The 15,216-nt window shown below is 39.7% G+C and overlaps 1 protein-coding gene across 1 annotated transcript in view; it reads left to right on the plus strand.

Annotated features, from left to right (window-relative positions):
• Positions 1 to 7,132: 7,132 nt before the first annotated feature.
• LOC134566018 (uncharacterized) overlaps positions 7,133 to 15,216 on the plus strand; it is a 123,402-nt gene continuing 115,318 nt past the window's right edge. Inside the window, exon 1 of the mRNA XM_063425733.1 lies at positions 7,133 to 7,297. Coding sequence (XP_063281803.1) covers positions 7,133 to 7,297 — 165 coding nt within the window. The remainder of the gene's footprint in view (positions 7,298 to 15,216) is intronic.

The following is a 15,216-nucleotide window of genomic DNA, read 5'->3' on the forward strand; positions in this document are numbered from 1 at the left end:
AAAATTTCGTGTTCGTGACATCACTACTCAGGATGCATGTATATGGCTGAAGGAGCCTGTCATGTACTAAAGGTAGAGATTATTTTTTCCTCATCTTTTACAAAAAAAAAGCTATTTTCTTTCAAAACTTTATGAAAGAATTATCATATAAAAAATGGTTATGAAGTGACCGAGTATTTCAAACTTTAAATAAGACTCCAAGTTATACAACATAGAACATGTGAAGATTATTTATAATAATATACTTGTGCACGGCAAATTCAAACAAAAATATTTTGGGGGGGATTCAGACTAACTGGAATGTGTCCTTTTGGTATTTACTTTCCGACATATGTTTCCCATGCTATCTTTAGTGCAATGCAAAAATTATGACATTGTTGACTGGCTTAATGGCTAGGTAATATCAGGCATTTTTGCAATGTCATTTCTTAGTTGTCAAATTGTCATATTAATTATATTATTATTATTAGTTTTTTTTTTTTTTTAACTCAGGTTAGATGTCAAGGTCAAGTCAATGTGAATTTCAATTTAAGACCAGACTAGATAAAATGAAAAAAGTATCTGTCAGCTATGCTCCCTGTTCAGCCACTTTGGCCTTACATTTGAAATTCACTTTGTATTATCACTTTGGTGGATAACCCTGCAAATCTGTATAAATTAAGCCCTTCGTCAGCAATTAGGCAAAGCAATATTGTAGCTGATTTTGCTTTGCATGAAAAAAATAGGAGTGGCCAATCAATGACAAGGACAGAGCAGGGGGTAACCCTAATAGTGAATTAAACAAAGAAGAGAGGAATCTGTCCTATAAAGTGTAAATCGCAACGTATGCAGTGAGTCAAGAACAGTTAAAATACCCTTTAATAAAATGGGGTAGACATGATAAAGATCAATTAACGAAAAAGGTAAAGAGAAAAGTGTTAAGACACACTCGAAAAGGAAAAATTGGTGTGTCAAGTAAAAGCTAAATAATAAATGTAACTACTATTGGTGCCCTAATGCCGTAAAACTGGCAAAGTACTGCTAGTGCCACAATTAGTCTATATGCTGGTAGTATGTACCACAAAGGTAACTATTAATCAGTGTAGTGAAATGTAATAGTAACCCAACAATAGATGTGGCAAGTGACAGTAGGGGGTACCAAATATCTCGTGGTAACAGTAGTAGTATACGTATGGTTATTTAGACAAAACAGTACCGATATCCTACATTAAATCAGTATGTCCCCAAAGAAATCTCAATTGGAGAATAGGAAGGTCATGTATTAGCATAGGGAGTGCCACAGACCAATCTCTAACTCAACACACTGGTCACTTAAATAAATCGTATTTACTAGGATATATAATCCTAATGGGTAGTGTGAGTGAGAAAATAGTTGCCGGGTATCGGTTTAGTAGAGGGAGTGAGCTGTATACCGACTAGAGGAATGTCGGATCACAGTGTGCCTCCCTCCGGGTGCAAACATACATGCCCATAAAGATTCTGGTCAATATAAATTAAAGTCGTAGTTGTTACCTATGGTTGCCAATGTCGGGCAATCCGTACGGGTAATAAGGTTTAGTATCAAAAGTTAGTCCTGTTTCTTTGACTGCGTTGTTGTGACCTGTGGTTGCCGGTGTCGGGCAAACCAAGGTGGTAACAACGTTGTGAAATCGAAACGAGAGATTTCCTTACTCGACTACCTTAATATTGTTACCTATGGTTGCCGGTGTTTGGCCATCGGTGGTGGTAGAACAAAAGATACCAAGTAACCCCCTATTCAATGTATATGTATCTGTGTGATAAGCAGAAAGTATTTATACATGGAGGGTAGAATGGTGCCTTCGTGGGCACCAGGTATAGTAAAGTGGTAGGAGACAAGAAAAAGAGAAGGGTATGTAATAAATGTTTGCCCTAATAATTCCTTTACAAAAGTAAAAATAGTACGTAGTACCCTGGTGGATACTTAAGGTTCCTGTTCATCCGGAGCCCAATTAAGCATCCCGTATATGTGAGGTAGTAAGCCGGGATGCTGGACAGTAATGAAAATATCGCTAGAATGCAAGGTTCTGGTCAACCGAGAGATTTTCGTGAAATAATGTCCGAGGAGTCAGGGTAACCTTGAGGTGGACGGGTTAGTGTCAAAAACCCGAAACCGATGATAGGTGCCACACTTCAGCCCGACGCGCGTTTCGCCTGTGTATCTTTATGGGCATGTATGTTTGCACCCGGAGGGAGGCACACTGTGATCCGACATTCCTCTAGTCGGTATACAGCTCACTCCCTCTACTAAACCGATACCCGGCAACTATTTTCTCACTCACACTACCCATTAGGATTATATATCCTAGTAAATACGATTTATTTAAGTGACCAGTGTGTTGAGTTAGAGATTGGTCTGTGGCACTCCCTATGCTAATACATGACCTTCCTATTCTCCAATTGAGATTTCTTTGGGGACATACTGATTTAATGTAGGATATCGGTACTGTTTTGTCTAAATAACCATACGTATACTACTACTGTTACCACGAGATATTTGGTACCCCCTACTGTCACTTGCCACATCTATTGTTGGGTTACTATTACATTTCACTACACTGATTAATAGTTACCTTTGTGGTACATACTACCAGCATATAGACTAATTGTGGCACTAGCAGTACTTTGCCAGTTTTACGGCATTAGGGCACCAATAGTAGTTACATTTATTATTTAGCTTTTACTTGACACACCAATTTTTCCTTTTCGAGTGTGTCTTAACACTTTTCTCTTTACCTTTTTCGTTAATTGATCTTTATCATGTCTACCCCATTTTATTAAAGGGTATTTTAACTGTTCTTGACTCACTGCATACGTTGCGATTTACACTTTATAGGACAGATTCCTCTCTTCTTTGTTTGATTTTGCTTTGCAGCACACTAATTGGTGCCTTTTATTCCTATTTTTTTTTTTTTGGCTCCCTGAATTTTTTTTAGTAATGAATTTCTGACAAGCAAAAAAACACAATGGCCAAGGACTGACAACTCATGAGTCCACGGGCAATAAGAGATCAACTTGCAAAATCAATAAGAGACAAACTTGCAAGCTCCACCCATATAAGCTCCACCCACATACAGGCACCACCCACATAGGTTACACAATAAGTCAGGGGGGGGGATAGAGGCTGTAGTGGGGTTGATATGGATTGTAATTGTGGGATAGAGACTGTAGTGTAGGGGTTGACCAGTTAGGAGCTGTAATGGGAATAGTGAATGTAAATGCGGGTAGATGTTTTAGGGGCTGTAATGTGGGGTTAGGGGCTTTAGTGGGGGTATAACAGCTGTAATGGTTCCCAAGGCTGTAGTGTTGATGTAGTGAGGCTAATCTAGCAGTTCCTCACTCTCCCCTCGCACACCCTCTTTGATGCCGGGAGTCAGAATATGACATCATAACGGCACCGGCATACTAAATAACATGCTGGTGGAGTGAGGAATTGCAAGATTACAGCCCCACCCTGGACCCCAGGCTGGATGGGCCTCAAAAAATAAAATTAGTTTGTGAGGGTGTGCAAGAATGTGTGTGTGTGTGTGTGTGTGTCTGTCAGTGTGTGCCTGTATGTCAGTGAGCATCTGTCAGTGTGTGTGTTTTTCTGTCAGTGAGTGTGTCTCAGTCTGTGTTTGTCACTGTGTGTGTGTGTCTGTCTGTGAGACACAAGGAGGAGCTGGGGGTGGGAGAGACACACGGTTGGGGGAGAGACACATTGTGGGGATATTTATGGGATAATAATAGTAAACAGTTGAGAATTGCCCACTATTTCAATTCTCAGATCCCAAAGATCGTTATCGTGTAAGTGAAATGTATTCCATATAAATAAAATCACAATTTGTTATAAAAATAGATACAATTTATTGTGACAACTTAAATAATAATAATATGTAACATGCGTGACTATAATCAATGAATATTTAGTATAACATGATATGCAATACAATATGGTAATGTAAAAACATCTTCCAATGGCTAAGACAAGATTTATGACTGTCTTTCATAGAGAAACGACAGTGAAGCTTACACACAGACACAGAGCTGCAGCTTAAGGCCATAAAACTTTAGCGGATAGTTAGAATAACCCTTTCAATGCTGGCTAGACCTCCTAGGTAATTAAGACCTATTCTCATGTCATTTTAAATAAAATAACATTTATACCAGCTCATTAGTCATTTCCTGGAACCATCCAATAAGAGTAATTTACCATGTTCTATAGCAGAATTTTAACTTGCCTAAACAGATATTTTATCTTATTTTAGAGCAAATCAATACACCTGGATAAATATCACGATATGCTAACATGTGATATGTCACATAAATACATAATTATTCATTTATATCTGCAGAATAGAAAGTTTAATAATATATTTCTTTAGTAACTAAGATTTCTTAATATCGAAATCTATATCTGTATGAGTGCAGTGTGTGTATGAGTGCAGTGTGTGTGTATGAGTGCAGTGTGTATGTATGAATGCAGTGTGTGTGTATGAGTGCAGTGTGTGTTTGAATGCAGTGTGTATGAGTGCAGTGTGTGTGTATGAATGCAGTGTGTGTGTGTATGAGTGCAGTGTGTATGACTGCAGTGTGTATGACTGCAGTGTGTATGACTGCAGTGTGTGTATGACTGCAGTGTGTGTGTGTATGAGTACAGTGTGTATGAGTGCAGTGTGTATGTATGAATGCAGGGTGTGTGTATGAGTGCAGTGTGTGTGTATGAGTGCAGTGTTTGTGTATGACTGCAGTGTGTGTGTGAGTATAGTGTGTATGAGTGCAGTGTGTATGTATGAATGCAGGGTGTGTGTATGAGTGCAGTGTGTGTGTATGAGTGCAGTGTGTGTTTGAATGCAGTGTGTGTTTGAATGCAGTGTGTGTGTATGAATGCAGTGTGTGTATGAGTGCAGTGTGTGTATGAGTGCAGTGTGTGTATGAGTGCAGTGTGTATGTATGAATGCAGGGTGTGTGTATGAGTGCAGTGTGTATGAGTGCAGTGTGTATGAGTGAGTGCAGTGTGTGTATGAATGAGTGCAGTGTGTATGTATGAATGCAGTGTGTGTATGAGTGCAGTGTGTGTATGATTGCAGTGTGTGTATGAATGCAGTGTGTATATGAATCCAGTGTGTGTATGAGTGCAGTGTGTGTATGAGTGCAGTGTGTGTGTATGAATGCAGTGTGTGTATGATTGCAGTGTGTGTATGATTGCAGTGTGTGTATGATTGCAGTGTGTGTATGAATGCAGTGTGTATGAATGCAGTGTGTGTGTATGAGTGCAGTGTGTGTGTGTGTGTGTGAATGCAGTGTGTATGTGTATGAGTGCAGTGTGTATGTGTGTGATGCAGAGCCTTGGTGGGGGGTGGGAATTTTTAATATATTTTTTTATTATTATTATATTTTTTATTTTTGTTATATTATTTTTATTTTCATTATTATTATTTTTTCCGTCCCCCCTCCCTCCTTCCCTGGTGGTCCAGTGGCATTGGTAGTTCAGTGAGGGGGTAGGGGGGCTGGCAGAGAGTTTGCTTACCTCTCCTGCAGCTCCTGTCAGCTCCCTCCTCCTCCGCGCCGGTCCGTGCAGCTCTTCTGTTAGCTCACACTGTAAGTCTCGCGAGAGCCGCACTATGACACGGCGGCTCTCGCGAGACTTACACTGGGAGCTGACCGAGGTGCTGAAAGGACCAGCGCGGAGGAGGAGGGAGCTGACAGGAGCTGCAGGAGAGGTAAGTAAACTCTCTGCAGCCCCCACAGCCCCCAGTCTGTATTATGGCAATGCAAATTGCCATAATACAGACAGTGACTCGAGTATAAGCTGAGTTGGGGTTTTTCAGCACAAAAAATGTGCTGAAAAACTCGGCTTATACTTGAGTATATACGGTAAATTAGATTAATTAAATGAAACCAGTATATTTACCAGTTGAGTAGATATTTTCATCAGATTAGTAGGTAGTCTCAGGAACTTGTTTGGATTTCTTGCTTTTCTTTCTTAGCCTGCGATCCTGACTGCCTCCTTTGCATACCCTTTGCTTTCTCTGCATCTCTGCATACCTCTCTCTTCCCTTTGTCTTAACTTTTAAAGGGAAAATTCACTAGGTAATAGACCAATAGGGACACTGGAGGTGTGGTTACCTTCCAGATAACAATTTAAGTATTTGGTCTATAGAGGGCAGTCTCGTCCCACTAAACATTCCTATCCAGAAAAGAGTTAACTTTTCCTGGTGGCTATTTTGACGTCATTTACCTTATCTTTATAGTTGTCTATAATTTAAGTTTACTGTCAGATCAAAGAGTTTCTTTGAAATTTCTTCAGACTATGTGTCTGGCAAATTCGGCTATAATTTATAATATGACAGGTATAACTAAGTATGACCCCTAAACTTACAATGGGATCTTATACAATATCGAAAGTAAAATTAAATTATTTAATCTTCTCTGTCACAAATGTCTGGGTTTTAGAATTAATTATATTCCATTAGCATTTAGCTAACAGTCTGTCCATCCCCCGTTCTCATCTCTTATCAACAGGTTTTTATATACAATACATTCCTTAGCTTCTGGCAAAGTGGTTAGTTTTACAGAAGGGATAGAAATCTTGTGTCTTTTGTTAACTTGAAAATAACAAAATGGAGTCTGCTCTGTTCAGAGTGACTGACAATATACATTTTAATTTCTATGAATGAGACATGTAGAAGGGCTAAGGGGGATATTGAGACACTTGGAGGGGCTGGGAGGGAATGAGACATGTGGAGAGGCTGGCGAAGGGGGAAGGAATGAGACACATGAGGGGGGGGGGAGTGAGGGCAATTTTCACACTGGGGACCAGTTATTTCTAGTTAAGCCTCTGAGTAGAGTAATAAACGCTGTAGTGGGAGTATAGGGACTGAGGGTATTGAAAAACAAAAATAGCATGTTAAAAAAATCAACTAAATAAAGTTAGACGACCCCCCTTTCTTTGGCTTACCTTAGGCAAGGAGGCAGAAATCCTTGTTGGTCCAGTGATCCCTGGTGGTCTGGTGGGATGAAAACTTCCTAGTTTTCCTGGTGTTCCAATGTATCTGCTCTTGCAAGCTCTGGTGTTTGACAAGCTCTAAACACCAGAGGAGCTATAGTGATTCGGGCCTGGGTGCGGCCCAGGATGAGCAATCTTCAGATTATAGATGGCCGCAAAGCAAGCATGATGACCATCATCCCAAATGGAGTACCAGTAGGAGCTGAGGGCTCCAAACTGGTGCTACGACAGGGCCTTGCATGGGTCCTCTTCCTGACCAGGACCCTTTTGCATTGCCCACATGTCCATATGGTCAGTCTGCCCAAAATATATTTATTATTATTTTTTAAGTTGAAGTGAATCAGCAAAAACAAATTTGCAGTCTTTTTTTTGTGTCACATTAATTAACCATAAACAATGAACAGCTAATTTTTTTATTTTATCCTCTAGCTATCTTAACACTAAATCACCCAAGTTCCAACTAACTACCAACCACTTCAACAAAGTAAATCGCCAAAATAAAAAGAATTTTCAAAAATGTAACCCCTAAAAGTAAAAAATCAAAACAAACATCAGAACAAAGAAAACGACGTGATCCACACTGTGATCACTCCAAGCAGTAATAACAAGGCAGGGAAATGGTTAAATGGTGTCACTTTCTGTTTTCTCTACATACCTCTGGACCACTCAACAGTGTACCAAGATATCAAGTTCATATCCACGGACAGAGATTATACTGCCTAGCACATCAATTTGGAGCTATTATCAGCTCCATACACAGTAAGTGCAATTCCATTTTCCATTCTTTTATTCAGCTATCAAGATACTTTACTATATGTTTGCACTTATGTCACATCAGTGACATGGATTTGCATAATTTACAATGCCCCCTTATGTTTGGGGTGTGGTTTTATAGCAAAAGCACTCTAACTATAAATAAAGCACTTTGTGCTTTTGCCAGTGCGCTTTTGTGGTTCCTTTTTTGGTCCTTATAGCACATTGCGATTTATAGTGTTTTTCTGGTTATTGACTCAACTTGTGCTCTTACTACTCTAACCTATGTTATGCCCATAGCAGTGATGATGCCCATAGCAGTGACCCAGCTATTGTCTCTCGTTCTCCTGACTTCCGGTTCCCATGATATTATCCCATGATGGTGTATTCTATCTATGCTACGTTAGCCCGGCCATTCTGAGATCCAGTAATATGTTCTATTCAGATAGGGTTACAACGAAGGCCAACACTACCATAAGGAGCACAGATGGCCACCTCATGGTGCACGGGCCTGTGGGGGGCAGCAATGCCTAGATGACCGGCAGGAGGCAAGCATGTAACACTCCTCTCCGGCTTGTCACTTTATGTAGCATGGCCCAGCCCCACAAGCACCTCCCTGCAGCTAAGCCTTCTGCTCTGGATCATGAGGCAGGTTGTGTGAAGGAGGCAGGGATTTAATTCACGTCATATCCATGCTCCCTGTATGGCACACAGTGCTGCTGGTTCGGCAGCACCTTAGTGATGGGGCTGGGCTGCTGGGATTAGCATGCACCCCAGGCACATGATTGGAGAGGACTGAGATGTAAGTACTGTGTAAGAGACTATCTGTGTTTGTCTGTTTTTGTATGACTGTGACTGTATGTCTCTGAAAAAGAGAGACACACAAAGGGTATGATGGAGTAAGAGACACACAAAGGGGATGATGGAGTAAGAGACACACAAAGGGCCTTGTGGGGAAGTAAACAATACATAAAGATCTGGGGAAGTAAGGCTTGTTATACTTTCTTTTTAAATAATTATCAAATAATTTTAAATTTTTTTTACAAAAAATACTTTGTCAAAGACTAAATGTCCCATGTACCATGTTTAAGAAATAGCACATTGAGTCTCTTGGCAACAGCCTTATTTATCTACTTGTTTATTTACAGTCCCGACCCTCGTGATTACATCAATCTATTAGTTTTTCTTTTTGCCATTGAGCATGTAAACATGAATCCAAACATTTTGCCAAATATCACACTGGGATATCATTTCTATGATTCTTGTCTTGACACAAGAAAAGCTGTGAAAAGTGTTCTACAGATTCTATCCGGATCAGAGAAAACTGCCCCTAATTATTCCTGTATGGACCATAACAAGCTGGCTGGTTTTATTGGTGATCACTATTCAGCTACAACGATCCCCATAGCAGAGATATTAGGGGTGTATGGATATTCACAGGTCAGTAAAATTGCTCTTTATCAACATTAATGGAATTGTTTGATGCAAATAAATTATGTCCAACCATGTAAAACAATCCAGTTATACAAAGAGGATAAAGTGATCCTTGGACACAAAGTCCAGGATACACTAATGAGATATAGGTCTGAGTAACCTGTTACTTTAAAAATATATAAATGTATTAAACATAAACATGAACAAAAAATAATAAACAAAAATAATAAACGCACTTCAATAGATAAAGAGGAGATATAAGAAGCTCAGGGAGCTAAGGGGGGAGCCTGTACAGTAGTAATAGGAGGTATCTATAGTACATAGCAATATAAATTCCCAAAATAGAAAAAGAGAGAGACTAAATGTGCCTCTCAAAAAAACGGGCAGTAGCTATTACAAAGTCTAATAAAGATACCCTCCAGCCCCAGTATGGCTACACTTAAGGATTCTAACCAGAGCAGCTGATACTCTATGCTACATAGTAACACACGCTGGCTAGTGCTGTCAGATATATCCTAAGTGAATAAGAGCCATCTAATAAAAGCAGGCTAACACTCTCCCTAAACTATGCTCCAAACAGGCTTCAACTCCTCTTACCCTAAATGCACACCCCAAACAGTGTCAAAATAAAAAGTGCTGTCATGATAAAATCATAATTATCACAGCTTTTTATCATCAGATTTTATCATCACAGCACTTTTTATTTTGACACTGTTTGGGGTGTTTATTTAGGGTAAGAGGAGTTGAAGCCTGTTTGGAGCGTAGTTTAGGGAGAGTGTTAGCCTGCTTTTATTAGATGGCTCTTATTCACTTAGGATGTATCTGACAGCACTAGCCAGCATGTGTTACCATGTAGCATAGAGTATCAGCTGCTCTGGTTAGAATCCTTAAGTGTAGCCATACTGGGGCTGGAGGGTATCTTTATTAGACTTTGTAATAGCTACTGCCCGTTTTTTTGAGAGGCACATTTAGTCTCTCTCTTTTTCTATTTTGGGAATTTATATTGCTATGTACTATAGATACCTCCTATTGCTACTGTACAGGCTCCCCCCTTAGCTCCCTGAGCTTCTTATATCTCCTCTTTATCTATTAGAGTGCGTTTATTATTATTGTTTATTATTTTTTGTTCATGTTTATGATTAATACATTTATATATTTTTAAAGGAACAGGTTACTCAGACCTATATCTCATTAGTGTATCCCGGACTTTGTGTCCAAGGATCACTTTATCCTCTTTCTATAGCACATTATAAGGGTTACCCCCTTTCGAGGTATGGTCTGGACACACTGAAAAGTCCCTGTCTCAGGGATACGTTCTTTTTCTTTTTTAGTTATAAACAATCCAGTTAGCTAAACTAATCACAATACTGGGAGAGTTAAGTTTACGTCACACGGGCTCAGTTCATAGATCATGGAGATATACCTTATGCTGTACAAAAATAAATGTATGTGTAACTGAATATTAATTCAATATATATTGGTAATTAAGGTTGATTTTCTGATTAACGGTTGCACTTTTTTTTATCAGTGAATGCAACCATCCCAAATGTCATTATTTCAATGGGACAGTCCGGTTTTTCAGGTCCACTATTGGGGACACCAGGGAACTGACCCCAGCAAGCACATCTAGACACACTTGCACTAGGATGCAGCAGTGAGTGTTGATTTGTGGGATTAATTTATTCCAGATGACACCTCTGCCTTTGGGTGCCCTGCCCCCTTGTGTTCCCTATTTAGGGATAATAAGTATATAGGCATGTAATAAAAAAAATACCCCTCTCTGTCTCATTAGAGATTTTTTCCAGAGGCTCAAGGAAGCAGGCTGAAGGGCCTGCTTTGACGTTGGCAGACGGGCATTACCTCCAGTGGCCATTGGAGCAACTAAATGACCTCCATTTGTTTAAATATGCATAGGGATTAAGGAGAGAGCGCAGGTAACTTTTTCTTTGGTTTTTACTATAAGTAGCGTAATCTGTTTACTTCAAGGAAAAAAAGATTATACGTGCCAAAATTGTCTTACAAGTAAAACCCCATGCAAAATAACTTAATACAGCATCAACAAAATCATTCAAATGATTTTGATATTGCTGCCTTCAGTATTTTTGTATTCATTTTTAGTAACTAGGTCACCAGATTGAGCTATTTCATTTGTGTTTCTCATTTGGTTATTGATTGTGTGAGTCCTCTGCAGGACCGATTCTAGATTCACAGAATGATTTGTTTTGTGCCCCCAGGTGGGTGTGGTCCTCCCCTTTACAAAATGTCATGCCATGCATGTTTCTATGGCAGCAATTCCATCCTCTCATTCTATAAGCCCCACCCCTTTTTGTAATCACACACTCTCACTGAAAGACACCCACACACATTCATTGACTGACACACACTGACATACACACACTTACTGACAAACACACTCTTAATGATAGACACACACTGACAGACTCACACTCATTGACATACAATCACACATACACACTGACAGACACACAATGACAGACACACTCACACATTTACACATTCTTGCAAACACATACACTAACAAATTCATTTTATTTACTGTTATTATTTCTTATTATTATTATTTACTGTTATTATTTCTTTGTCTTATGCCCATCTACCCTTCCTACCTTTGGGAGAGCTGGTGTGGGTATCTTCTCTTTAGTACCAGTGGGGATCTTCTTCTTGGGTTCCAGTGGGGATCTTTTCACTGGGGTCTAGTGAGGATCTTCTCTCAGAGGGCCAGTGGTGATTTTCTCCCAGGAGTTCAGTGGCTCCTGTAATCGTTCGGCTTTTCCTCATTGCTCCCTCACACACTGTTTAATGATGCTGGAGTGACATCATATTCTGGCTTTCAGCATCACTGCAGGGAGTATTGGGAAACTGGAAGAGCAAGAAAATCATCTCTCACTGTCCTCCACCTGCCTTCTGTCTCTCCATCGGTATATATCAGTAGAGCAGGCATATTACTTAAGATGCATAGCTCTTGTTTGATATGGTCAATAAGTCTGAAAAATCTTGTGTCCTGTTTGCTAGTTTAATTTTTAATTTTATGTTGCTGTTTTATAAACACAACTTTCATAGAGTTACACTGATCAGCTACAACAATAAAACCTCTGATGGGTAAAATGAATAACAATGATTGTATTGTTACAATTGTACCTGTCATGGGGTGGGATATATTAGGAAGCTAGTGAACAAATCTGAGTGACAAGAGCCATATAGTGATTGCTAGATGACTGGTTCAGAGCATCTCCAAAATGGCACATCTTGTTGGGTGTTCCTGGTATACAGCGGTTAATACCTACCAAAAGTGGTGCAAGGAAGGAGATCTCTCATTGATTCATGTAGGAAGCGAAGACTAGCCTGTCTAGTTCGATCACACAGAAGAGCTAATGTAGCTCAAATGGCTGAAAAACCTTATGCTGGCCATGATTGAAGAGTGTCAGAACACACAGTGCATCGCAGTTTGTTGCATATAGGATTGCTTACCCACAGAGTTCCCATGATGACCTCTGTCCACTGTCTCTTCAAAGGGGGTGTGAGCATCATAACTGGATTACGGAGTAATGGAAAAAGGTTGCCTGATCCGATGAATCACGTTTTCCTTTAGATCAGGTGACTGGCTGGGTACATGTGCATTGTTTACCTGGGGAAGAGATGGCAGCAGGGTGTACTGTGGGAAGAAGGCTGTGTTATGCTCTGGGCACTGTACTGTTGGGAAACCTTGGGTCCTGGCATTCATGTGGATGTTACTTTGCCATGTACCACCTACCTAGAGATTATTGCAGACCACATACTGTAATGATATTGATGTTACAAAGGTTTGGAGTCCAGCAGCCAGATCAGCAATGTTTTCTGCCAGATGTAGCCACTCGTTACCCAGGTGGTTGAGCCCCTGAGCCTTGAGTGGCCATCTGGTCTTAAGCAGAGATGAGAAACTGGAACAGAAAGATGGTAATCATAGTAAGGCAAGCCAAGGTCAGTGGGAAGGAGAAGCAGCAAAGTCAAACGGTCCAAATTCAGCAACAGGTAGGAGAAACAGGAACAAGCTTGATTATAGAGTACAGGAGCCACAATAATCTGGCAAAGGTACAGAGACCGGAAGTGGCTTATATAGGCCAAAAACCAGACACCTGACCAGACACAGCTGAAGAGAGTTGGCACTGATATCATTGCTTGTAGAGTCAAGGTTATCAGATCTCAGGTAAATTTGCAAAAGGCAGGCTGGTTAACTGGTAAGGAAGTGGTTTAGCAGCATATAAACCAGGGTTTGAAACCCAGCAGAGTCAGTTCCTCACACTTTCATAACAATGGTGTTCCTTGATGGCAGTGACTTCTCTTAGCAGGATAATGCATCCTAACACACTGCAAAAATTGTTCAAGAAACATTACCAAGAGTTCAAGGTGTTGGCCTTGGCCTCCATATTCCCCATATTTCAATCCGATTGAGCATCTGTGCGATATGCTGGAACAACAAATCTTATCCATTGAGGTCCCGTCTCGCAACTTGCAGGACTTATTCAGTGCCTTGATACATAGAGCATGAGGGGGACCTGTAGTCTTAATGTGTCTTTCTTCTGTCTGTACTCCCACCTCTGATGTTTGCCTTTAAGACTTCTCGAGGACTGCACCGTTCCTCTGGAACTCCCTTCCCATTAGATGCTCACCCAGTCTCCACTCATTAAAAAAACACTTTTTCATAAAAGCGTATCAATTAAACTGTTAATAGCTCCCAACTGATTCCTCTCTTGCAACTGTCATTAGTCTAATACTATCATTCCCTTTTATGTCACTTTACCCCACTCTCTCTAGCATGTAAGCTCATTGAGCAGGGCCCTCAACCCCTCTGTTCCTGTGTGTCCAACTTGTCTGGTTACAACTACATGTCTGTTCGTCCACCCACTGTACAGCGCTGCAGAATTTGTTGGCGCTAGATAAATAAAATAATAATAATAATAATAATGTTGTGGCTGATAACTGTATGTTGTCAAACAAATGTTAACATTGACAGTGTTTTACATTTTTCAGAAAAGGACAGCATCTATCCATCAAATCTAATACATTAAGATATAGTGGTTTGGGTACTGATAGTGTTCCATTCTAAAATGCTCTTTATTAGTTGTGGAACTGATCAATTGAATATAACTATCTATCTCTTGATAGCAATGATTTCTCTGAACTCTTCCAGATAAGTTATGGGGCTACAGACTACTCTTTGAGTGACAAACTTGTGTATCCTCATTTTTTTCGGATGGTTCAAAGTGATTACACCCATTTTAATATTGTAACCCAACTTCTGAAACATTTTGGCTGGACATGGGTGGGAATTCTGACTACGGATGATGAGACTGGAGGGACAGAGAGTCAGATTTTAACAACATATATGGCCAGTAATGGAATTTGCACGGCTTTTTTGCAACATATTAATCCCTCACAATCAATATCTGAAAATTCTGCTAGGATAAAAAAGTATATTCAAACATCAAAAAGTAAAATTATTGTATTTTGTGGCTCATGTAATGGTATGTTTGTTTTTGTTATAAAGCAGCTGAACAACATGATCCACAAGGATTGCACATTTATCTTTCCTCCATCCTGGGCTTCAAGCTATCTGCTTTCAGACAACGTCTTAGAAATATTAAGTCGAAGTTTAGCTGTAGAACCATTTCATATTGCACTGCCAGACACCAGGGAAGTTTTTGATAATATCCATCCTTTAAAACGTACAGAAGATAAACTTCTTGAAAATATATGGATGACATATTTTTATTGTTTATCCAAAAATGCAGAAAAAAATGTATTTTATACAAATATTTATCCATCTTTATCTTTACATAATTGTACTGGTCAAAGCCATACTTTTTGTGCGAAGAATCATTTAACAACGGGAATATCTCCTCGTGTATTTTTTTCAGTGATTGCTATGGCAAACGCCCTGGACAATTTCCTATTAATGAAAAAAAGGGCATTTGAAGGAAAGAGGAAAAAACACTATGCATATAGACATCGGGTAAATATTTATC

The sequence above is a fragment of the Pelobates fuscus genome, chromosome 6 (genome assembly GCF_036172605.1).
Source record: "Pelobates fuscus isolate aPelFus1 chromosome 6, aPelFus1.pri, whole genome shotgun sequence".
Classification (NCBI taxonomy): domain Eukaryota; kingdom Metazoa; phylum Chordata; class Amphibia; order Anura; family Pelobatidae; genus Pelobates; species Pelobates fuscus.